Source organism: Enhydra lutris, unplaced genomic scaffold, assembly GCF_002288905.1.
Source record: "Enhydra lutris kenyoni isolate GAN:26980312 unplaced genomic scaffold, ASM228890v2 scaffoldscaffold2, whole genome shotgun sequence".
Lineage (NCBI taxonomy): Eukaryota > Metazoa > Chordata > Mammalia > Carnivora > Mustelidae > Enhydra > Enhydra lutris.
The window spans coordinates 48,849,560-48,874,418 of NW_019154086.1; the positions used below are offsets into that span (position 1 = coordinate 48,849,560).

Sequence of the window (24,859 nt, forward strand, 5' to 3'; positions counted from 1 at the left end):
CCGGGTGGAAGAGGGACGAACCCCGGCGGTGTTAGGCCCGCCCCCCGGAAGCGAGTTGACCGCGAATAGTCACCTTAAGTACTGCGCGGGCCGGCTTCCTGTCTGTTTTCTCTGGGTCTCTGTCGGTGTCTTGGGCCGCACAAACCGGGTCTAGGGCAGGCTCCAAGCGGCCAGATGTTGTCACAGGCTGAAGTAATTTAACGTGTTTAAAACTCCGGAAATTCCACACGAATGAAAAAGAAAGTGCAGTATTCAGTACTAGTGGAGTGGGAAGGGGAAAGACAATTTGCACAAATACAAGCCCAACCTGTGACCAACGTGCCGAAGCCTCCCGGCCTGGGCGGACACCACCCATAGTCTTCAATTCTGGTTTCTGGAAAGAAACGTGGCATTGAAGGTAGGTCTTGGTACCAGATACACCGAGATTTCCAGAACGCTTTTTTGAAGAATCAGCTTTGGGTGGTTCTTCGTAAGATGGATTTTACTCCCTTTAGTTGATATGCCTACTATTGCTCGAAAGGCAGGACAACTTATGGAATTTCTACCAGGTGTTTTTCTTTGATAATCCAGCAATAATATCAGTGCAGCTTCTGCTAACGTATGCTTCGAGGTATAGTTTTTATTAAAATGCATGCATTTAAAATATTCCCAAACTGGTTTGTGTAATTTCATTTTACTGGCAACCATAGTCCATTATTTTTTGTCAATCCCTACCCCTCCTTTAATCCTTTCTAGATGTAATTCAAAACTGCTAAACTCTTTAGTAGAATACAGCAAATAGAATTTTGGAATTTGAAAAAAAAAAAATTGGAATTTGATAAGGTCCAGAGGAGTGACTGACTACAGGGACTACCTTAATTAGTGACAGTCATCTGGGAAACAGGATTAGATTAACTCCCATCATAGCACTTACTACATTGCATCACAACTTCCTATTTGCTGATGTGTCTCAGTAGACTAATTCTGAGTTCACAGACAAGGTATATTCACCTCTGTAGGTTCAGAACCTAGCATTGTGTCTGGCAGGTACGCTGGTGAATGAAGAATTTAGATCCCTTTACTCCTGGCTTTGACTCTAGGTTGCTGCTTATCCCATACAGACATGGGTGGGCACCAGGATAAAGTTCCCAAGGCCTGAAAGTCCAAAAGAATGGCTGTGAAGTCTGCAGTCTACATGTAGAAAAAGTTGAATGCTTGTGATGATTCCAGAATAATTCTGGGATGAGGGAGGGCTTAGAATTGTGGAGCAAGGATGTTGGGCAGTTACTACTTAAGTCATTTGTATACAACTCAAATGTCCCCAGGACTCACTACCCCATAGATACAAATGATGTCATATTAACAGGTAAATTTCACTAACTCCAGAGCTGCCTTCTCTGCTTCTTTGGTTAACTTTGGGAGCCTCATTTGTAAGTTTCTCTTTGCCATTTAGTAGTACCTCAAGAAGTCCCCAGACCTTTTGTAACTGCTCACTGTTGCTGCTATTCCATCTCAGTTCCTCAGACTCCACCTTCTGTCACACTCCTGCTTCTCCAAGTCCCCAGGTCTTACTTTTTCTTACCACTAGAGAAATACTTTTCTTACTCTGTGATCTGGCCTTTTTGAGGGGTCTCAGAACAACACCGAGTCAAAACGTGTTATGAGGTTTGCTTGGATCATTGTTTAAACACAGCTCTCTCCTTCCTAGCACATGCCTTTGCCATCAGAGTAAAGGCATCAAGGAGGGATTTCACTATAGTCACCACACTATCTGGAACCACCATTCTCCTATTTTAAGCCCTTGTTGCTGAGTTCTACTCATGGAACTCAATAACTTCTTCCTCCATCGTGAACTTTCTCTCAGGAGTCGAAAATTTCCCTTTCCCTGCTAGGTTCACCAGATACTGCCTTGCTACATATGTTACAGTTTCTTGTATTACATGTGACATAAATTGTTTTCATAAGTAGAAAGAATGAACTTTTAGAACTCTCAAGAACCACGTCACTTACTCATCCCACAAAGCATAACTCAAATTTTATCTCTATGAAGATTCCCATCTGCATTAGATGGAAATTTCTTCCTCCTCTGAACTCCAAATTCACATTGTCTGCATGAGTAACTGGCCTTATGATTAAGGCATCATGTCACTTTAATCACCTTCTGCCTGTGATGCCTCTCATATTGTTTTTTACTTTATCATCTCAACTACAGAGTCCCTTGAGGTTAGGGAGCCTGTTGTAAACTTTTTTTTTTTTTTAAAGATTTTATTTATTTATTTGACAGAGAGAGATCACAAGTAGACAGAGAGGCAGGCAGAGAGAGAGAGAGAGAAGCAGGCTCCCTGCCGAGCAGAGAGCCCGATGCGGGACTCGATCCCAGGACCCTGAGATCATTGACCTGAGCCGAAGGCAGACCCTTAATGACTAAGCCACCCAGGCGCCCCGTAAATAATATTTTAAAGTGAAATATTCTACATTTTCTTTTTGGTAGTAAGTCTTTGAAGCGTATTTTATGCTTACAGCACCTCTTAATTCAGACTAGCCAGAAGCAGGCTCCCTGCCGAGCAGAGAGCCCGATGCGGGACTCGATCCCAGGACCCTGAGATCATGACCTGAGCCGAAGGCAGCGGCTTAACCCACTGAGCCACCCAGGCGCCCCTGTTGTAAACTTTTTTTTTTAATCTCCCACTTTTTGTGCATAGTAGATGCTCAAAAAGTATTTGATAAATATTAAATGATTTGTAGTTGTATCCCTCTGCCTTACTCACAGCACCTTATCTCTAGATGCAGTAGGATTATCTTAACTGATAGCATATTTAGATGAATGGGAAGATGGATTTTTGTGTACTTTTGTGTGTTCTTGTTTGTAATCAGTATAGGGGTCAAGGGTAGGGAATTACCTCTTTGGAGCCAAACCAAAGGAGCCCATTAAACTTTTTTCTCTTGGGAAGCTCAGCCTGAGAGACAGAGTGTGACAGTGTCTGGAACTGCCCATAGTAGCACTCTAGAGCAGTCCAAAATTCTTGAGTTGTAGTTCCTGTAGGTTGCCCTACTTTCTATCCCTCTAGCTCTAGGAATTCTGTTTAGATTCTTTGAGATGCCCTCATATGCTTCTAATAAGTTCTTTTGCTTTAACTAGCTGGAAGTTTCTCTTCTTGGCAACTAGGAGAACCTGAATGCCACAGTAAAGTAAGGTGGGACACTAATGATGTCATACAGAGGATACTCTCCAGATAAAGGAAAAGCATTACTTGTCTCACCCATGTATTCCACTTATTCAAATAAACTATTCTTTTTTCTAAGAAAAGTATGCCCTTTAGCACTCTGAGAAGGAAAGGTAATGTGGGACCCAGCTATGTTTTTTATTTTTTGTTTTTAAAGATTTTATTTATTCATTTATTTTGCAGGGGGTGGGCAGTGCTTAGGGAGAGGGTGAGGCAGAGAATCTCAAGCGGACTCCACACTAAGTGTGGACTCAATCTCATGACCATAAGATCATGACCTGAGCTGAAACCAAGAGTCAGATGCTCAACTGAATGAGCCACTCAGGCACCCCAAGACCTAGCCAGCATTAACAACAGACAACAACAAGCTTCAAAAGTCATGGGGATAAAAATTATTTTCAAATTTTCAAAAACATACATACATTTTTCTTATTGTTACACACCATCCTCATACCACCTACACTGAGGTAAACAGAGAAGTATAAAATCTGAATAACATTTCCTGAATTTAAATACAAAGATGCCCTTATTGACTGTTCAAAGAGCAGATAAGAATCTGCATTGCTCCAACTCTTAAGTCTTGTCTAGACCCCCTTAGGAGCCAATGGCTAGTCTACCTGTAAATAGGATCTAGTCAAGTCAACTGCCTTCATCCATCTATCCATCCACCCACCCATCCATTCTTCCAATAATTCTTTGTATCTACTGTGCGAGGCACTGTACTGGATAATAGAGACATCAAGATGAATAAAACATGATTTCCTACCCATCAAGAAGCCCCCAGAACAGAAACAGAAATAGTCAAATAACTACAGTGCGATGTGATGTTATAAAACAGGCATGAGCAAAGTTTTATAATAGCCCCTAACTGCCCAGAGGAATGAAAGAAAAGATTCAGAGATGGGATGTTTGAACTGGGACTTGAAGCAAAATGGTAAATTCCCAGGGAAATGCAGTTTCAGTTCCTAATCCAAAGGACAGAAAATTGTTTCTAGTTTTATGACAGAAAAATTAAAACACAAAGAGAAAGAGAACATCTACTGGGCCTCACACTGACAAGGCAAAACTACAGTACAACTCAGAAATCCAGACTGCTTATCGCTAGACTTCTAGCATCTAAAGACATGGTCCCCATGAATTTTTAATACTTGGAAACAAAACATCCAACTTTCAGTGTCTCCCTTATTTTATGCAATGCTCTTACCAAGGATAGTTATCTCCTCTAAGAAAGTCCTCAGACTTAAACTTTTGTGGAAGGAAGTTTAAAAAGCCAAATACATTTCTCACTAATGGAATAAAATCCCTGATTTTATATGACTGAACCTCACGTCTATTAATTTTGAAACCAACTAATACTGAACAGCTCTTAAGCAAAGGAAGAGTTGATTTCAATGTGGAAAAGTTGGGCCTAAGGGACAAGGGTGGTTCTGAGTAACCAGACTCTGTGGGTTTTCATCTAAAAAGTTTTCTTCATTTTTAACTATGTTAGAAAGAGCATCCTGAGAGATTAAACTACTACCCAAATATGTCTTTCAAAAAGGGAAGAAAGGGGAAAGGAGGTACTGAAATATCTCTGACATAAGTTAAGTGTTCAAGTTGGATGGTCTCAACTCCCAATGTAACATTTCATAGGTGAAGACTCCTTGAGGTCCCTGCACACCTTTGAGGATATGGACTGCTGCCAATCTAAAGAGGAAAAAATATTAAGGGTGTGCAAGGAGTGAGGAAGAGCTGCTGTTCTATGCACAGCTTCATTAAAGAAGACTACTTCCTAAATTTATTAAGAGGCTTTTGTCTTTTTTTTTTAAATAGAGAAACATGTGTGTGAAGGCACAGAAGGGGAAAACTTGAAATCCAATTGCAATAATTACTCATACAATTGGCCCCTTTCTCTGTAGCATTATAGAAACCTCCTGAGTACCAAAAAGCTTATGGTTTTACAAAAGAGAACTGCCCCATCATTGCATGGTACAACTACTGCTTCCTTAGACCTTTCAAGAAATGATCCCCAGGTGTTTTTCACAAACCCTATAAGACCTCCTACATTAAAATACAGTGACAGAGATCAAACCTAGAATAACTGCAGAACTGCGGCGGTGATGGGTTGTACTGGTTCCAAATGATTAATTTTTCTGTTCCAAATAAGGGGACAAAGTATCATCCCACAGATGCAGTCAGTTTCACAGTGATGGACATACACGTATGGATGTCTGTAGGCACAAGCTGGGATTGGTCTTAAGAAAATAAAAAGTAGAATTGGGTTCAAAACCCATGTCTCATGATTCCTCGTCCTTATTTGGCTTATTCAGCCAAAGCGTTGAGCTGCTTCATGTCTGTATCATACACATTTTGGATCTTTCTCGAGAGTGGCTCTGGGTGCAGCATGATAAGGAAAACCAGTTATTTGGCTTGATAACAGTATTCAAGGTAGAGGTGCCACACTCATGGGAAGCTTCTCACCACGGGTTCTCTGAGGGCTGCTGCCAGGAAGGACCGTGGTCCGATGATGACTACTAGAGTTCAGTTTTCAAAATTTTGGGAATAATCTGATCATAGCCTTTCCTTCTTGTTACATTGTAAGACAGGAATTTAGAGTATTCAGTCAAGAGGCTCTCCCAGTAACAGGTGACGTCTTCCATCTGCAAGTGGTTCATAATAAAGTGGCTTCCCCTAGAAATAAGATTAACAAGAACATTTAAAGCACAGCACTTGATAGTAATAATAGCGTACATGTGGCTGCTTACCTTGTGTCAAGCACTGTTCAGAATGCTTAGGCTTTATGTGAATTAAATCTTGATTCTCAGAGCCAACCCTATAGATATCCTAGCCACACATACGCACTTAGCCATAAAACTTAATTTTTTTTTCTTAAAAACAAACACATACAGAGTGAATGCTCAGAAATTCTGTACTTGTTTAATTACCTCAAAGATTTCAGTCTACTTTGATAAAAGATGGGCTTGGGACCTGTGAATGTGTGTCTTCCTTCTGGACAGCTTTAATTCTGATTATCTCTGTATAGTGAGGATGAAATCCAGATATTACCATGATAACAATATTCATACACCTTTAGCTGGGGCAAAATGGGGATGATAAAGTAAAATAGAAAAAGGAAAAATGAGCAGAACTTACCTTTCAGCAATTTCTTGAGCCACGTCATCATTTGCTTTTACAAAATGCAACAACTCCCTAAAATTGAAAGAATTATTAGACTCTGAAATATGGACCAAACTAAGAAAGAAAGACCATATATATGCTGGCACAAAAATAGACAAATAGGTCAATGGAATAGAATAGAGAACCCAAAAATGGACCTACAACTCTATGGTCAACTAATCTTCAACAAAGCAGGAAAGAACATCCAATGGAAAAAAGACAGTCTCTTCAACAAATGAATAGCTACATGCAGAAGAATGAAACTGGGTCACTTCCTTACAGCATACACAAAAATAAATTCAAAATGGATGAAAGACCTAAATGTGAGACAGAACAGAGGCAGAGACCTCTTTGACCTCAGCTGTAACAACTTCTTATTAGACGTGTAGCTGGAGGCAAAGGAAACAAAAGCCAAAATGAATTACTGGGACCTCATCAAGATAAAAAGCTTCTGCACAACAAAGGAAACCATCAACAAAGCTAGAGGCAGACTATGGGATGGGAGAAGATATTTGCAAATGACATACCTGATAAAGGATAAATCTAAAGAATTTACCAAACTCAATACCCAAAAACAAATAATCCAATTAAGAAATGGGCAGAAGACATAATAGACACTTTTCCAAAGAAGACATCCAGATGGTAACAGACACATGCAAAGATGTTCAACATCACTCATCATCAGGGAAATACAAGTCAAAACCACAATGAGATACCACCTCACACCTGTCAGAATGGCTAAAATTAACAACACAAGAAACAACAGGTGTTGGCAAGGATGTGGAGAAAGGGGGACACTCTTGCACTGTTGGTGGGAATGCAAACTGCTGCAGCCACTCTGGAAAACGGTATGGAGGTTCCTCAAAAATTTAAAAACAGAACCACCCAATATCCTAGCAATTACCCTACTAGGTATTTACCCAAAGGATACAAAAATACAGATTTGAAGTGGTACATGCTCCCTGATGTTTAAAACAGTATTATCAACGCTAGCCAAACTAATGTCCATTGACTGATGAATGGATAAAGAAATTGTGGTATATATACAAAATGGAATATTTTTCAGCCATCAAAAAGAATGAAATCTTGCCATTTGTCTTGATGTGGATAGAGCTATAATGTATTATGCTAAGTGAAATAAATTAGCCAGAGAAAGACAAACACCATATGGTCTCACTCATATGTGGAATTTAAGAAAGAAAAGAGATGAACATACGGGAAGGGGGAAAAGTAAAAACAGAGAGAGTGAAACAAACCATAAGTGACTCTTAACAACAGAAAACAAACTGAGGGTTGATGGGGAGAGGTGCAGGAGGGATAGGCTAGATGGGTGATGGGTATTAAAGAGGGCACTTGCTGTGATGAGCACTGGGTGTTGTATGTAAGTGATGAATCATTAAATTCTACTCTAGAAACCAATATTGCACTGTATGTTAACTAACAAAATTTAAATAACTCAAAAAATAAAAACAGTTCCTTAAATTTGAAAAGAAAAAAGAAAGAAAGACCATAGACTGAGATCTACAATTAATCTCTAGAGAGGTGGATAATGGATTAGAGTCCCCTCAGGACCAAAGCAAGGACAACAAAAGCCCACACAGGCTAAAGGCAACCTGTTGTAGATTTGGGACATACTTGAGAAAATAGAGAAATGTTCAATGATACACATCAAAAATCAGCAGTGAAGAAAAATTTCCCTTTGGTCTCCTGCTCTCACCCCCAGAAAAGGGCACTGGGCTTACCTTTCTGGCCCCCTTCCATATCTCTTCTTAGTTCCTCACATCATGTGAGAAAATTTGCCTCTGATTCAGTGGGATAAGTTCTCACATTGTGTCTGAAAGTCCCTTTGACAATATAACATCTAATATCCCTGCCTTTAGTCTTGGAGAGATAAGAGCTTTTCTACTGCATACCGTCTGAATGTTACATTTCATACTAGCATTAGAGAACTTTTTCAAATTAAATCTCGCTTATAGCCTAGCTGAATAGTGACACTATAAATGTAAACCAAGTGAGGAGAAAAAGCTTTCAAGGGAAAAAGTCATCAGTAGTAAATTTCTTAGATGGCTGGGGTCTAGAGGCAGACTGTGGAAATCATTAGGCACTCTGCTAAGGGGAGGGCCACTCACTGGACATTGGAGAGATCTGTTTTGACGGGGATATAATGAACCCACGGCTTCAGTTGTGGATAGAAGAATTCGAGCCACTCATCACCCACGTGGAAAACAAGTGAGCCACACAGGAAGAGGTGTTTGAACCGGAAACTTGCAGCTACACCTCGAAAATTAAACAGATACCTGGGAATGAAAGAGCAAGATATACTTGATCCTACATGTCTGCTGCCACAAATATGATCTTTTTCTTATTCCCTCTTCCCCTTCTCGCCTTTTATGACCCCTCTTCCCTCCCTTTCTAGTTCCAGTTTTCCAGGACACATCCACATATCCCTGTGGGTTTCCTGGGGCTACTGGCTGTTCTAGGGAATGACAGGGAGAGGGAGAAAGGAGGACTCTTTCTCCAACAGAGCTAGATAGGGCCACAAGCTGGGAGCCAGACAGAGACACAAGCCTCAGATGGAGATAGTACCTTACGCTTTCCTACAAGCTTTCCTGGGCCTAATGTCTCTAACGAGTCATGGCTCCCCCAAACCTTGTTTTTCCCATATGGTACTCCACCAAAAGCCTCCATTGTTCCCTGTTCCCTCTTTTTCTGAAGTCTGGAGAAGACAATCAGGCATACATAACCAATCTTCAAAGAAATACCCTCTGGGAAAAAGCTAACTGAGATTTTCTTTTCAACATTTCTTATGCACCCCTGTCCCCAACTAGAGTTGCTTCTACTCTATACTTCTTACTCGGCAGTGTAATTAGCATTTACCTCTCTGAATCCCCCTACTTCCTCCTGACCTGGTTTTACCTGTTCACCTAATCCTTAGTCCTGGCATTGAATTATAATATTTCAGTTACATATGCTTTATTCATTTTGAAATGTAAACCCTTCTTAGCCTGATAAATACTTCATCTAATTTCAGCTCTCGCTTGGATGGGGTGTGGAGAGAGGGAGTCCCACCACTTTACTTACTAGCAGCAAGGTCTATGGAGGCAGGGACCATAATCATCATTGTCTCCACGGTTCTCACAGAACCCAGCAGACAGCCTTGTGCACATGGCATGGTCTCAGTAAACAACAACCAAATGAATGAACGGGACTTTCATAAACCCCAGCTGGGCCCGAGTATTGAAGTTGTCCCCCAAAATGAAGCTATTCCAAATGCAACAGGGAAGCCAAGAGTCAGGAGTCCCGGAAGTCTTACTTGTATTTGCAGTGATCCACAAGATGGACATCCTTAGCAGCTGGCTTCCCCAAGGTATCCTTTAAATAAAAAAGAAGTGATTAGTATTGAGAGTGGTAGTATTTATTGAAGACCACAGCGCAGCAAGCACTGTTGAGCATTCCATCAACATGACCTCATTTCAGTGTCCTGAATAAACATGTTCAGAAATGTTATTATCTTATTTTATAGCTTTAGAAGCCTTGAAAAGTTGGGAGACTTGCTTAGGAGCACGTGGGCCTAAGGAGAAGAACAAGGGTTTTAACCCAGGGCCTGTCTGATTTTAGAGTTTAAGCTCCAAGGGCCACGTGGATCCTTCTCTGAACTTAGAGGTCTTCACCTACAGCATGTTTGATGTTGTGTAAATTATACATAGAGGACGTTACAGGTGGTGGCTAGCAGGCTTGGAGGTGTAACCCACACACAGATTTCATTGGGGATGCAAAGTATTTAAAAATAAAAATTCAAACCATTGCCAAGCTATTTCTTACAAAAATCCAGATTTCCAGGTTTCCTTATTAAAAAAAAAAGGAAGATCTGCTAAACTGGGCTCCCATTCCCTTGGCAGCAATGACTGGACCTTTAGTGCTCTCTCCTGCTTACTCCTGTGGTCCCAGGGGCATTTGCGTTTGAGACCCCCATCTATATTCCAGATATCCTGCCAGATGGTAAACGTCTTAATGAAAGAAATAAGTCTGGTTTGCTTTTTCAGGTTCCCACAGTAGAGGCTGAGCTGAACGGATACCTTTTTCATATTCTTATATGAATATGAAACATAGGTTCTTAAACTTTGGTCCTGTTTGATTAACACTATCAAATAATACATCTCAGATATGCTTAGTTGTCCCACAAGAAGTTTAAAACTGTTTTCTTATCATCCTCATGTGGTACATGGAAATTTCCAATGAGGACATTTAGGATTTAAAGTTCTTTCAACAAGGCAAGAAGTCATAGATTTGAAAGGACAGAGATAAACTCCAACCTGACTGTCTCCACCTTACAATTCACCTCCCTGAATCCCCCCACTTCCTCCTCCCAACCTGATTTTACCTGTTCACCTAATCCTTAGTCCTGGCATTGAATTATAATATTTCAATTACATACACTTTATTAATTTTGAAATGTAAATGCTTATTTTTAAACAAATGAAGATGCCTGGACCCCATCCCAGAGACCTCTCTGATTGGATTGTACCGTCAGAGTTGAGAACCACTGGTTTAAACCAGGGGTTGGCAAATTACAGCCCACAGGCCAAATCTGGACCACTGCTTATTTTTGTATACAACCCCTAAACTAAGGTTATTTTACATTTCAAATGCTTGAAAAATATCCAAAGAATATTCATGACATGTAGAAATTACATGAAATTCAAATTTCTGTGCCATAAATAAAGTTTTATTGGAACACAGCCAGGCTCATTAATTTATATATTGTTTCTGACTACCTTCACCTGTGATGGCTGAGTTAAGAAACTACAACAAGCCCATTCAATCCACAAAGCCTAAACTATTCACCATTTGGCCCTTTACATAAAAAGTTGGTGTCCTCTGGTTTACACCTTCAAAGTGGTAAAAAACAAAACAAAACACTACTCATAATATGGCCCAGAAAAGCAATGTGAGTTTGAAAAAATAATATTTACATATATGGTAATACTGGTTTGTGGAACTTTCTCTACATTCATCTACCACTGAAAGGAAACCTAATCTGGAATTCTACCCAGGTGGCAATGTTCTTTGAATGAGAATGTTCACTGCTCTGGTTCTATTGAGATGACTGGTGATTACTTTCATAGATTTCCAGGCCTGGTTTTTGGTATATTCTGCGTCAACAAGCTTTGGATTTTTCCGAGATAGAAGAATGAGAGGATCTCGTTCTGGACTTGTCCTGTAAAAAGAAACACGTGACATAAAACAATGTGTCCCACACTGGAATACTCTTCCCAATCTCTGAAAGGTAAGCAATGCAATTACCATACACAGAGATGGATAACTTATTGGTTATTTTAACAGCAGAGGAGGGGGTTACTGGGCCCTATGGCATATAGGTGTTCCTGGCTATTCTCTACTTTACCCTTCAGGGACAGGGAATATTGGGCCCTTTTTTGCTTGCATCTAATCTTTAAGATTATGTTGTTCTGGGCACTACAGACATATCCCAGGGAATGAGTTTCCTTTTAGCAGGGTTCATGAAACCTCTATAATCATTAGTATGCACAGCTCTGTGACTAGCGTGATCACCCCTCCCCCAAATAGCTACATGACTTTTGTTGTCTGTGTTCTGTACGGTCCAACACAATATTTAAATTAAAAAGAAAACTGAAGGGCTTAAAAACCTGAAGATTATACGTAGAAAAAGGCCTAGTTATGATGCAAGTAGCAGATGGTCTTGACATTTGATGGGTCCTAGAGTCCCTGTGGACCACTCTAGAAAAGTGTCCATATCCCCATATAATTTATAGGCAGTCCTGGAACTGTTCAAGTCCACATACAGTACCAAGTTAAGAAGCTGTGATCTCAAGATCTGAGAATCAGAGAAGTTGATAAGGACCAGTAAACAGTGGCTGCTGGGCCCGTCTGCATTCTCAAGTTCACTGCCCAAGTAAATAGAAGGTGTGATCTCCAAGAAAGACTGACCAGGAAAACAACAAAACCCTTCTCCCTGTTGTGTTCATGTGTACAGGAGAGATTCATCATGTATCTGCATGCTAGGTACTGTTCTTGGCACTGGAGATGCAGGTAGAGAGGGTGCTTGCCCAACATTTCTCTCTCCCTTCTCCTCCCTTTCTTCCCTGCTTCTGTTTCCATTTCCACCAGTCTCAGTCTGTGCTTTCCATCACTATTTAGCAGCCCATGGCCTCATGAGAAAGATAGTCAGGAGAACTGGTGACTGTTCCTGCTCTGCCATTACCTAGCAAAGTGACTAGCAGAGGGCCAGGTCAGAAGCTCCCTATAGAAAATTATAATCTCTGAGGCAAGAGGACAACTCAGCTGTTCTCTTCAGCATGTACTTGATGCCCAACACACTCAGGGCACTCTGTTAATACCTGTTGAATGACTAGATGAATGAACTTTACTTCTTTCAATTTCAGTTCAATTAAGAGTGACTTAGGCAAGAGGCACTTGGGCGGCTCAGTCAGTTAAGCATCTGACTCTTGATTTGGGCTCAGGTTAGGATCTCAGGGTTGTGAGATCAAGTCCTGAGTCAGGCTCCTTGCTGGGCATGGAGACTTAAGATTCTCTTCCTCTCCCTCTGCCTACCCTCTTCCCCGCTGGAATGCATGTGCGCTCTCTCTTAAAAAAAAAAAAAAGTGATTTGGGCAAATAATTGGAGTTCTTCTCTCGTCTAAAATTCTATGATTCCACATTTACCTCTTAGCTATCCTAGCTTTCTCCTTGAACTACAGTTCTTCACATCCTCAAAATTACTTGTATCTTACAAATATCTTTGTAAAATATCAGAAAATATAGTCACCTTGATCCTCGGAAATATGCTGTAGAATTTTTCTTTTTCCATGGCCACTGTGCTGCTGACCTAAAATTAGATTTCAATTAGTTTCTGTTTTTCTCTTAACTATATGAGGATGTGTTTTAACCATTCCTGAAGATTAGTTCAGAACTTTACATTTTCAATTAAGTCTGACCTAGGCTCTCAAAAGAAAAAGCCCTCAGTGACAGTTTATTACCCTTTGTTGTTACTTCACTCCTTTGGAGATGCTAGCCAATAATATCTACAATCCATACCTCCATTAATAAATTAACAACACTGAAAGAGAAGTTCTCAGGGCACCTGGGTAGCTCAGTCATTTAAGAATCTCTTGATTTCAGCTCAGGTCATGATCTCAGAGTCCTAAGACTGAGACTCACATCAGGCTCCACACTCAGTGGGAAGTTGGCTTGAGATTCTCACTCTCCCTCTGCCCCACCCCCGCTCAGGCACCTGCACATGCACTCTCCCTCTAAATCAACAAAATCTAAACCGCCCCCGCCAAACTCCTAAGTTCTAAATGACATGTTTAGGGCTGTTAAATCCTACATTACAATGAGGATTTCTTCTCTACTTTAACTAGAGTGCTGCTATTGATAAATTTAACAGGCAAAGAGAATTGCAGAAAATATCAGAAACTGAATTAAAGGCAAGAAAGCAAATCACTCCTGGACTTCAGTTTTTGGAGGACACGCAGTATCACTAGAAATCTGCCTGATGTTCCAAAGTGTTCCATCGAGCACTGTACGAAGTGCTCCATCGAAGTCCCTGAAACTCAGTCTCAGTACACATTACCGTGACCAGCTTTCCTGGCTGAAACTGCTAGCTCACGGATGCATCATTCTTAACTTCCTTCGTAGGGACCCTGCACAGAAGTTGCCCAGTGTCTTCCTTGAAAAAGGAGGGGAAGGGCTGAACTGGAGTTAATGAGGGATTGGTGTGCTACTTACCGTAACAGAGAGACTCAGGATATAAACTTGTTAGGTAGAGATATTTTTAGATACATAAATGTCACATTACTCATTTTCTCTCAGCTGAGAGCATTGCTCATTTTCCTGGCCTATCTTATAGCTCTTTCTTGCTGGACCATCCTTACCCAGTTCTCCATGCCAAGGCCAGAACGATCTATTGCTGTGCTTCATATGCCCTACCCCCACAACAGAAACACCATAACTCTGGGTTATTTTTGTTTTGTGAGATTTTTTTTTTAGGGGAAAAAATGATATATCCTCATTATAGAAAATTCTAATGGAAAAGCATAAAGTAAAAGTGAAAAAAAATCATCTTGAATCTTCCCAATCCCACTTTTAGCAATTTAACGTTTTCAAAAAGAATTTCCTTCCTGGGGCACCTGGGTGGCTCAGTCATTAAGTGTCTGCCTTCAGCTCAGGTCACAATCCCAGGGTTTTGGGATTGAGCCCCGCATCAGGCTCCTTGCTCGGTGGGAAGCCTGCTTCTCCCTCTTCCACTCCCCCTACTTGTATTCCCTCTCTCGCTGTCTCTTTTTCTGTCAAATAATTAAATAAAATCTTAAAAAAAAAAAAAAAAAGAATTTCCTTCCAGTCATTTCTCTATATCAGCAGTTCTCAACTGTTGGTGATTTTGCGCCTTTCTCCCAGAAGACATTTGGCCACAACCACAGACATTTTGATTGTCACTACTGGGGGACTGCTACTGGCACTCGGTAGACCAAGGATGCTAAACACCCTGCAGTGCACAGGGAAGCCCCCTGCAACAAAGAATGATCCAACTCCAATTTCTCAAACCAATACTGAGAAACCTTGCTCTACATAACAGAGATCCTATATATACATATATATGCTCATTCTCACAACCTCTTGAGGTGGGTTTTATTATCCATATTTTACAGTTGAGGTTCTTGAAAGGCTAGAGTCACACAGCTCATAAGAGCCAGAGTTTGAACCCAGAGTCCCTTTACTTCACACTCATACACAATATTCCATTTTACACCCATGTCATAATTCACTTCATTACTTATTCATGGGCTTTTAAGAAGTTTCCAACCTTCTGCTTTAAGAAACAACACTGTAGTGACAATCTTCGTGTACATATCTTTACATACTTGTCTAATTAACTCTTTGGGATAAATTCTAGAAGTGAAATGGCTGGGTCAAAGACATGAACATTTTATATTTCGATATATGTTGCCAAACTACCTAACAAAAAAGTATCAATTTACACTGAAATTTTGAGTATAAATGTCCTTAGTCCCTGGGAAAGCTGCATTTAATACACACAGACTTTGTGCCATTTCTGTTTTCTCTCTCCATCATTCTTTCTACCCACTTACCTACCCCTCAAAAGACCTATGTTGGGACTTTTTTCCCTAGGCAAGTGTTAAAAGTGACACCCTGGTGCTGACTCAGACCTCTTTTACTACCACCCTGTGACAGTACAGACAGAAATCTTTAACTCTACAGAAACACTGAACTCTTCTACAGAGTGAAAAGTAAGTCAGTGGGGACAAACTCCCCAAAGACTAGAAAAATAGAAAAATAGCAGGCAGGCATCAATGTAGATAAACTAGCAGATTATTAAAGTTTCACATTAAGAAATGAAATCACATTTCACAGAGCTTCTGAATGGAAGGCTTTAAAAAATAAAATTGTAATTCTGTGATCATACTTTTTAAAAAGATTTTATTTATTTGAGAGAGAGAGCATGGGAGAGGGGAGGGAAGGGCAGAAGGAGAGGGAGAAGCAGACTCTCCACTGAGCAGGGGGCCTGATTCAGGGCTTGATCTGGGGACCCTGAGATCATGACCTGAGCTGAAGGCAGATGCTTAACGCACTGAGCCACCCAGACACTCCATAAATAAATTCAACTGAAGAAAAGAGGGGAAGATACCAAAAAAGAAAAGTATGTTCTTATAAGATTAGATTTTAAAACATAATCTATCTCCCTAAAAACTTCTTAGTAGTTTACAAGGTAGGGGTAGGGCACAGCAACTACACAGTGGAGGAATTGGCAACACCTTGATCAGGTGATCAAAATTAACATCTCCAAAGAGGCGTGGATGGACACAAATCACTTAGGTAAGTAATCAGGCCGGGGTGCAGGAGCTGAATCTAATCGTGAGGAAACAGACAAAACCAAACTGAAGAACATTCTATAAAATGTATAGCCTGCATTCTTCAAAATGTGAATGTTATGAAGGAGAAAGACAGACTGAGGAGCTGTTCAAGATCACAGGAGACTAAATAGACGTGACCACTAAACGCAACACTCGAGCCTGGATTGTATCCTGTGCTGGAGGCAAAATGAGCCATATCAGATACTACTGGCATAATTAAATGTTGTACCAATATTGTTTCCTGAATTTGATCATTGCAGCGTGGTTATAAAAGAGAATATTCTCGCTCTTAGGAAATGCACACTAACATATTAAGATGTACAGGGTCATAAGGTGTACAACATACTCTCAAATAGTCCAGAAAAGAACAAATTGTACATGTATTACATATGTAGCCTAAAAGTCTATCATAGAAAATAATGAGGTAAATTATTATCCACACAATGGAATATCATGCAACTGATAAAAATAATGAGGTTGTTTCATACGTACTAACATGGAAAGATTTCTAAGCCACACTGACTAGTTGGTGGGAAAGTTGCCAATGTCAGACATACATGTTTACAACCATGTATAGGTTTCATATCAGAAAAAAGCTTGTTTTTAAAGAATTAAGAAACAAAGTAGAGAGCGCCTGTCTGGCTCAGTTGGAAAGATCAGCATTCAAACTCAGATGATCTGTTTCAAGAGCCGTGAGTCTGACTCTTGATCCTGGATCAAGTCATGATCTCAGGGTTGTGAGACTGAGCACCTTGTCAGGCTCTACACTCAGCACAAAGCCTGCTTAAGAGTCTCTCCCCCTCCTTCTGCCCCCCCCTCCCCAAGCTCACACTCTCTCACTCTCTCTTATTAAAAAAAAAAAGAAAAAAGTAGATGTATAGCGGGTCAAAAAAGAAGAACGTGAAGAATCTGAAAAAAAAAAGTATTAGATAATTAAGACCAAGAATAACTTAAAGAAAAACTGGTTAAAGGCCTTATTATTTTTCCCTTTCAAAATTTGTCATCCAAAACCAGAATCTACATAGGAAATGATGGCCTCAATGTCTGGAGAGCATGGGTAAGATTAACTGGTAGTGCAGACACCTGGACTTCAGGCCTAGATTGGACACCTAGATAAGGACACCTGACCTTAACCAAGCTACTCAATCTCTCTGGGTCTTCCTTCCCTCATCTCTGAAATAAAGAGTTGAAAAGGACAATTTCCAGTTCTAGTTCTATGAAGTATGAGACCACAGTATCTTAAAAAATAATTTTGAGGGCTCCTGGGTGGCTCGGTCAATTAAGCATCTGATTCAGGCTCAGGTCATGATCTCAGGTTCTGGGATCAAGGCCCCACAATGAGCTCCATGCTCAGAGGGGAGGCTGCTTGTCCCTTTTCCTCTCCCTTTGCCCCTCTCCCCCAGCTCGTGTGTGTGCATGAGTACACGCACTCTGTCAAATAAATAAATAAAATCTTAAAAAAATTAATTTTCAAAATACATCTACTGAATAACAGACTCATTTTTTTACCTGGTGGCTCTATTTGCCACTGAAGACTGCAGCCCTACCTGTTTCTCAGGACTCCAGCCTCACCTTTGACTCTCCAGCCACATGTGGTACAAACAGGTGACAGATATTTGTGGAAATAAAGTTGAATTAAATTTTTGCTTTCCCAATACTTGAGAAAGACCTATAAAGACTGTATTTCTAGAAGTATGCTCATTAGGTACTAATGTTGATTGAATCGTTAATGCAAAATGTAGCCAGGTAAGATATACCTACAGTTTGGATGACCCAGACAATCTAAATTCTGAAATGACAGCAGATCGAGTCAATAGGCCCAGGCATGTCTCAGTCATGAATCAGGAAGATCCGGCATAAACTTGTACTTGAGATACCTGTGGGACATTTATGCCCTCCCCATCTCCACCCCCAGGACTTAGCTCTAAATTATAAAGTGCATTTATGTTCCTCCAAGTAATTCTCTATTCTCCTCCACAACATGGTCATTCATTTTTTTCTAATTATGGAAGGAATTAACTCGTATTTGGAGAATCTTAAAAATACAGAAAAAGTTAAAGAAGAAAAGAAAGGGCTCCTATAATCCTTTCCAAAAAGGCACTTCTGACTTTAGGGTAGGTTCTTCTGCTCTTTTCCCATGGATATGTAAGTATGTTAGACACATATAAAATTGCTTATGCTAGAAGAAATTTTTTTTGTTTTGTTTTGTTTTTACTTAAAAGTTAGTCATTTTAAAGTAAATAATTGTGTATACCCTACTGTTTATTTCAAGAAGACCCACAAAGAAGGACAAAGAAAACCTCTGTATAGGACCTACCTTACCAGATCTTCTCTGAAGAGGTCCCACCGTCCAAGACCTGTAGGATAAATTGGCCAAACAGCGGGTCCTCCTTCCCAAAATGTCCAAGCAGGATACATGATATCATGGTACTCTGATGTCTTCAACAGAAACAGAAAGGGTTTCGAAATCAGTCTCAGAGAGAGAAGAAGCAAACTACTGTCATGCCGCAGGATCTGGACAGAGGTCTTGATCTAGTATTAATATTGCCACATATCTATTTTCCCTGGTCTGCCAAGTCTACACTCTAGATATTAAAAGGCAAAAATGACCATGGGCTAAAATTCATGGGCTCACTAATCCCAGAATTTGAAATCTCATTAAAAGTCAATTTTTCCAGTTACCCAAAGTTCTGTTTTTCTAGAGGACATTATTATACTGTTAGGGTTGTTAGTTTAAGGGAAATGAAACACCTAACTCTGAATGATCATATAAATCTCTCATCTTTTAACGGCTATTACACTTGTAGTGTATACTGTCTTACCAGTTCCTGATTATTTCCCAAGTGGGTCTTTTGAGAACAAGAATCACACTGCGATGGTTAAGAGCATGGGCTCTTGAAACAGAACATCTGAGTTTGAATGCTGATCCTACCTCTTCCAACTCCAGGCAAATTTTTCTATGCCTCAGTTTCCTTTACTTTATGACAGGAGAAATAATAATACCAATAATGTTATCTATCTAATGGGCTTATTTTGAATATTAAATGAGTTAGTACATGTGAAAAGCTTAGACCAGTGTTTGGTACATGGTAAGTACTCGGTAAGTGTTAATTAGTATTACCTAATACTGTGGTACTGTGGAGCTCACACTGGTTGGCCAATAAATTCTTGGTTATTTGTTGGTCAGGGCCAGAAGTGCTGATGGGCAGGATGGGGGAAAGGGATATTATCCCACATCTTTCAAAAAAAGTTTAAAACCATTTGTTCCCCCTTTTTGTGGTTAATTCTGTTAAACTTCTGGCCACTGATAGACCTCTATCTCTTCAGTTCCTTCACTGGGATTACACATGCAATATGATGTTCACATATTCTCAAATACTTTTAAAAAATGATATGTGATTCATCAAGCAGCTAAGACGTAACAGCTGCTCAAAAGAAGTTGAACAATTCCTAAAAGGTGAAAGACTAAATTCCCTCTCTAGGGACTAGGAGTCATTGGTTAAGAAAAAAGAGAGGAGGGGCCCCTGGGTGGCTCAGTGGGTTAAGCCTCTGCCTTTGGCTCAGGTCATGATCTCAGGGTCCTGGGATCGAGCCCCACATTGGGCTCTCTACTCAGTGGGGAGCCTGCTCTTCCTCCTCTCTCTCTCTACCTGCCTCTCTACCTACTTGTGATCTCTGTCAAATAAATAAATAAAATCTTTAAAAAAAAAAAAAAAGAAAAAAGAGAGGAGATGAAAAGAAAGTTAGTATACTGATGGTCATACTTTACCGTCCACCAAAACAACAAATAAATGACAAAAATAAATTCCTTATTGACGTACATGAGGTCCTCTACCTGATCTTCTGGAAGGGTTTTATGATAAACGAGACCAAGCACTTTTGAGAAATGAGGCTAAACCATGGGAAATGCAACACCAATGTGGCCTCAGCCCACTTGCAACACAGGAAATAAACAAGTCTAGAGAGAAAGTAAACTGCGATAAAGAAAAAATAAGGATAAAATGTCCCTCTTTGGAGAAACCAAATCAGAGATGGTGTGCCTTTTCTCAAAGTCCATAGGATTTTCCTAAGCCCACTCTTCCCCCATAGAATCTTCCATCCATTCTCTTTGAGGCCACCCCCACCAAATGTGTTCATGCCTAGTCTCTAAGGAACCATCCCTGCCAATACATATTTGCAAGAACCAGAACACTGAGAAGATATTAACTGTCCCAAGTTCTTTAAGTCCACAGGTGTGAGCTAGTACACGTATTCCTCCATAACTAGACCGGAAGATGACCCTCTCACATACCCCTCTCGGATATTCAGGCCTATCCCTTCAACATAGTGCTTAGGCACAAACTGGGTGGAGTTATCTACCACCTTCAGTTTCACTGTTAGCCATGTTGAGCCCCTGGGATAGACTGACAGATAGGACAGACAGGACTATATATATGGGAGCTCAACAAATATTTTTTGAATAAAGATGTTCCCTAACTCCAAGTCCATGAGGTCTCTTAAGCCACTTTCTCCCATGCTCTGTAGGATCTCTTGAACCTTGCCCTCAATGTCCTATTGGTTCTTCAGGCCTCCATCATTCCCTACCCTTCATCCATAGCCCTGTAGATACTTAAGCAATATTACTCACATTACCCAACTACTTGGTTTTATTGCTCAGCTACTGTGAAGCTAAGAAGGACACAGACCAATTCTTGGAACCCAGGTCTCGTCCTACCACTACCCATCAGACTCAAGTCACAGGACAATCATCTCCTACTTATACTTTAGAGGACCACCCTCCACCCCCCCATATGGCTCTTCCTATACTTACTTACCTTACTGAAGGAGAAGACTGGAATGGCAGGCTCCATCCATTTAGGAACCTGAGGATAATCTCGTACATTAATCACCATTTCCATGTCCGGAAGCCGCCCGATAACTTCCAAAATAAAGTGTTCAACACCACTACACCTGCCAACCAGAAATACCACAAATTTACCATACTAGTGCCTGCTATAGAACAAAACAGGGTCCCATTCCCACCGCGAAAGCCAGTGTTCAGATCATTGGCCTACTGCAAAGTTTCCCAAAAGCAATGCTTCTAAAAAGACTTTTTCTACTCTTCTATATTATGCAAGTTCTTTCCTAGCCAGCCTGCTCCAGCTTAGAATACTTAACGAAATTTTCCAACTAGATCATAAGTTTGGAGGATGTATTATTGGTACTCCCACCACCTCTCCTCTACACATTCCTATTTTTTTTTTAACTTCCCTTTTCATTTAATTAGTAAGTAGATACAAATTTTGATAGGAATTGGAAAAAGCTGGTTTTCTAGTTGTGTCCCTTGGGCTTTGCATCTCACAAAGATCCTTTTTTATTTCCACCATAATTAAGTCTCATAATTTAGGAGGAAAGATAGGAAAACTTTTATTGCCTTCAAGTTGAGTACAGAACACTATCAAAATCAGTTTTGCAAGCCAGAAAAGGAGAGTTATGTACACAATTATGTTTATACCATACTATGGTCTATTAAGTGTTCAATAATAGTGTTTTGTCTAAAAAAACAACATATATATCTTAATTAAAGATACTTTATTGCTAAAAAATGCTAACAATCATCTGAGCTTTCAGGGACTTGGAATACTGATCACAGATCATCATAATAAATATAATAATAAAATTTTAAATATTGAAAGAATCACCAAAATGGGACACAGAGACATGAAGTGAACAAATGCTGTCAGAAAAATAGCACCAATAGATTTGTTTTATGCAGGGTTGCCACGAAACTTGAATTTGTTAAAAGAAAGAAAGACACAAAGAAAGAAACGCAATATCTGCAAAAATGTAATAAAAGTGAAACAACAATAGAACAAGGTATGCCTATATAGCTTTCTGGTTAGACTCTCCGGGAATCCTCAGGGGATTTTTGGAAAGAGAGGATACACTAGCAGCTCAGGTCTTCTGCCCCGTTCTTTGAGGTTCTGACTAGCACTATCTTGGGGGGAGCATTCCAAGGTTCAGCCAAAATTTTCCAGCAGCATAGAAATGACTGATTTAAAATAATGATTTATATATAGAGAGGTTACTGCAAAAAGTATCAGTGACTCATAAACAAAGGAAAAGATGCTCAACTGTTACGCCCAAGTTTTCACGTCTGAGAGACCACCAAGGAGCCAACACCAATGCAATCACACGAGGGTTTATTTGACAAGCTTAAGCTTGGGCCCACGTATACCCGACACAGCGGAGTAGGGACTTGGATCCCGAACCAGATTACAGTCAGAGTTTTTAAAGGCAGAGTAGGGGTGGACTCGGCGGTGGGTGAGGACAAAGGGGATATTCAGAAGGGCTATCAGGGTAAAGAAGACTGTCAGGATACTGGAGGCCTGGTTATTATCAAGCCAAGGCCGTTTTTTCCTCTAATGAGGCACTGACATGAAGACAATTGGGAGTTTCCTGGTGGAATGTCACATTCCTCCTATCAAGTGTCCTTGTTAGTGAGATTTAGGTTTAGAAGAAATTTAACTTTATTTCCATTTCCTTCTGTCTCAGCCTCCCTCAGTTTTATGGAGGGGTGGGCGACATTCCAGCTTGAGGAACTGAGTTATTTGCCTCTGGAAATTGGGCTATTGATATTATAGCTTCTTTGTTGTAAATCTCTAGGACATTTGTAAACCAAGGGAGACTCCTGTCTTGCAGGATTGTGATCTCTGCAAGTTAACTATTTGTTTTTCTTTTAGGGCAGCCAGGGGTGGCTGAGGAATGTCACACATATTGCGGAGGGGAGGGGAGCGGCTGGAGAGGGAGTGCAAGGTGCCAGCTTTTGCTTTGTCAAGATGGCTGTACTTATGTCAAGGCTAGACTCCAGGTGGGTAAAGCCTTGTTTTTCCTGGCCTCCACACACCAATATTAAAGAAATGCATCAAAGGCACCTGGGTGGCTCAGTGGGTTAAGCCTCTGCCTTCAGCTCAGGTCATGATCTCAGGGTCCTGGGATGGAGGCCCACATCAGGCTCTCTACTCAGTGGGGAGCCTGCTTCCCCCTCTCCCTCTGCCTACCTCTCTGCCTACTTCTGATTTCTCTGTCAAATAAATAAATAAAATCTTTTAAAAAAATGCACCAAAGCCAAACTTGTAAAAAGAGAGAAAGAAATGGTGGTTACCAGGGGATGGGGGGATGGGGGGACAAGACAGAAGATTATTTAAGGGTACAAACTTACATCAAGTAGTAAATAAGCCCTAGAGATCTCATATATACATGTGATTACAAACAACAGCATTGTATTATAATCAAACTTGCTAAGAGATTAGACCTTAATTATTTCAACTACTAAAAAAGAATGGATAATTATGTAATATGATAGAAGCATTAATTATTGCTACAATGGCAATCATATTATAATATGTAAATATATCAGATTCACAAGTTGTATACCTTGAATTTATACACTATTATATGTCAAATATATTTCAAATAAAAACAAAGTATCGCTATGACAAAAAAAAAAGTGCCAAAGCTAGATGCTAGTCTTCCCTAATCCGATTGCAAAAGATCAGAGTCCAATAATACACAGTATTGATAAGAGTATGAGGTGTATTCTGAGCATGTGATACAAGGGTCAGGTAAATGAAAAGGATGGGGGAAGGCACAACTTTGGGGTGGTGGCTGGCTCAGTCAGTAGAACATGTAACTGATCTTGGAGTTGTTGAGTTCAAGCCCCATGTTGGGTGCAGAGATTACTTAAAAGAAAAAAAATGTAAAAAAATAGAAAAGAAAAGAGACACAACTCCTTTGGAGGACAGTTTTCTTCTATTTATCAAGATTTTAAAAACACATTAATTGGCCTACTTAATCCTACTTCTAGGAATTTAGCCTATAGATATAACTACATGAGTACTCAAAGGTATAAGTACAACGCATTGTTTGCATCTGTTAAAATTCAAAGGGGAGGGACGCCTGGGTGGCTCAGTTGGTTGGACGACTGCCTTCTGCTCAGGTCATGATCCCGGAGTCCCGGGATCGAGTCCCGCATCGGGCTCCCAGCTCCATGGGGAGTCTGCTTCTCCCTCTGACCTTCTCCTCGCTCATGCTCTCTCTCACTGCCTCTCTCTCAAATAAATAAATAAAATCTTTAAAAAAAAAAAATTCAAAGGGGAGTGGTGGAGAATAAAGTAAATGCCCACTGACAGAAGGTTGAATAAAGAAATCCATACAATGGATTATTATGTAGTCACGAAAAAGTGAGATGTGCCCTGTATACTCTTAAGGAACAATTTCAAATCTACTGTTAAATGGAAAAGAAAAGGAAGTTGCAGAACAGAAGATACAGCATGTTCTAATTAGTTATGAGTTTAGACAATTGTATAGGCACAAACTACTTCTGGAAAGATATACAAAAAACTTATAATTGTGGTTATCTTTTGAAAGGAGGATTCAGGGACTACACATCTAGGGGTTAAAGGTAGTAGAGAAACTTCCTTTTCCTTGTATATATTTTGAGGTTATCTAAATATTTTACCATGTGCATGGAAAATTCCTTTGATAATAAATAAATAGAACTGGTTAAAAAGTGGAAAAATATATTATTGCTGTACATTTATATTTAAC

At 40.1% G+C, this 24,859-nt stretch overlaps 1 protein-coding gene and 1 long non-coding RNA gene across 2 annotated transcripts in view; one reads left to right on the forward strand and one right to left on the reverse strand.

The window, feature by feature from the left end:
* The first annotated feature begins 135 nt into the window (after positions 1–135).
* Positions 136–12,848, forward strand: LOC111147452. The gene is made up of 3 exons (XR_002640628.1): positions 136–397; positions 11,486–11,646; positions 12,152–12,848. It is a non-coding gene; the product is annotated as an uncharacterized LOC111147452 (long non-coding RNA).
* Positions 3,499–24,859, reverse strand: part of LOC111147444 (protein O-glucosyltransferase 1) — a 28,710-nt gene continuing 7,349 nt past the window's right edge. Inside the window, exons 4-11 of the mRNA XM_022503457.1 lie at positions 21,085–21,220; positions 18,588–18,709; positions 13,165–13,224; positions 11,478–11,577; positions 9,673–9,731; positions 8,489–8,656; positions 6,336–6,392; positions 3,499–5,873 (exon numbers count right to left, since the gene is read on the reverse strand). Of these exons, the coding sequence (XP_022359165.1) occupies positions 5,717–5,873; positions 6,336–6,392; positions 8,489–8,656; positions 9,673–9,731; positions 11,478–11,577; positions 13,165–13,224; positions 18,588–18,709; positions 21,085–21,220 (859 nt within the window). The 3' untranslated portion in view covers positions 3,499–5,716. The remainder of the gene's footprint in view (positions 5,874–6,335; positions 6,393–8,488; positions 8,657–9,672; positions 9,732–11,477; positions 11,578–13,164; positions 13,225–18,587; positions 18,710–21,084; positions 21,221–24,859) is intronic.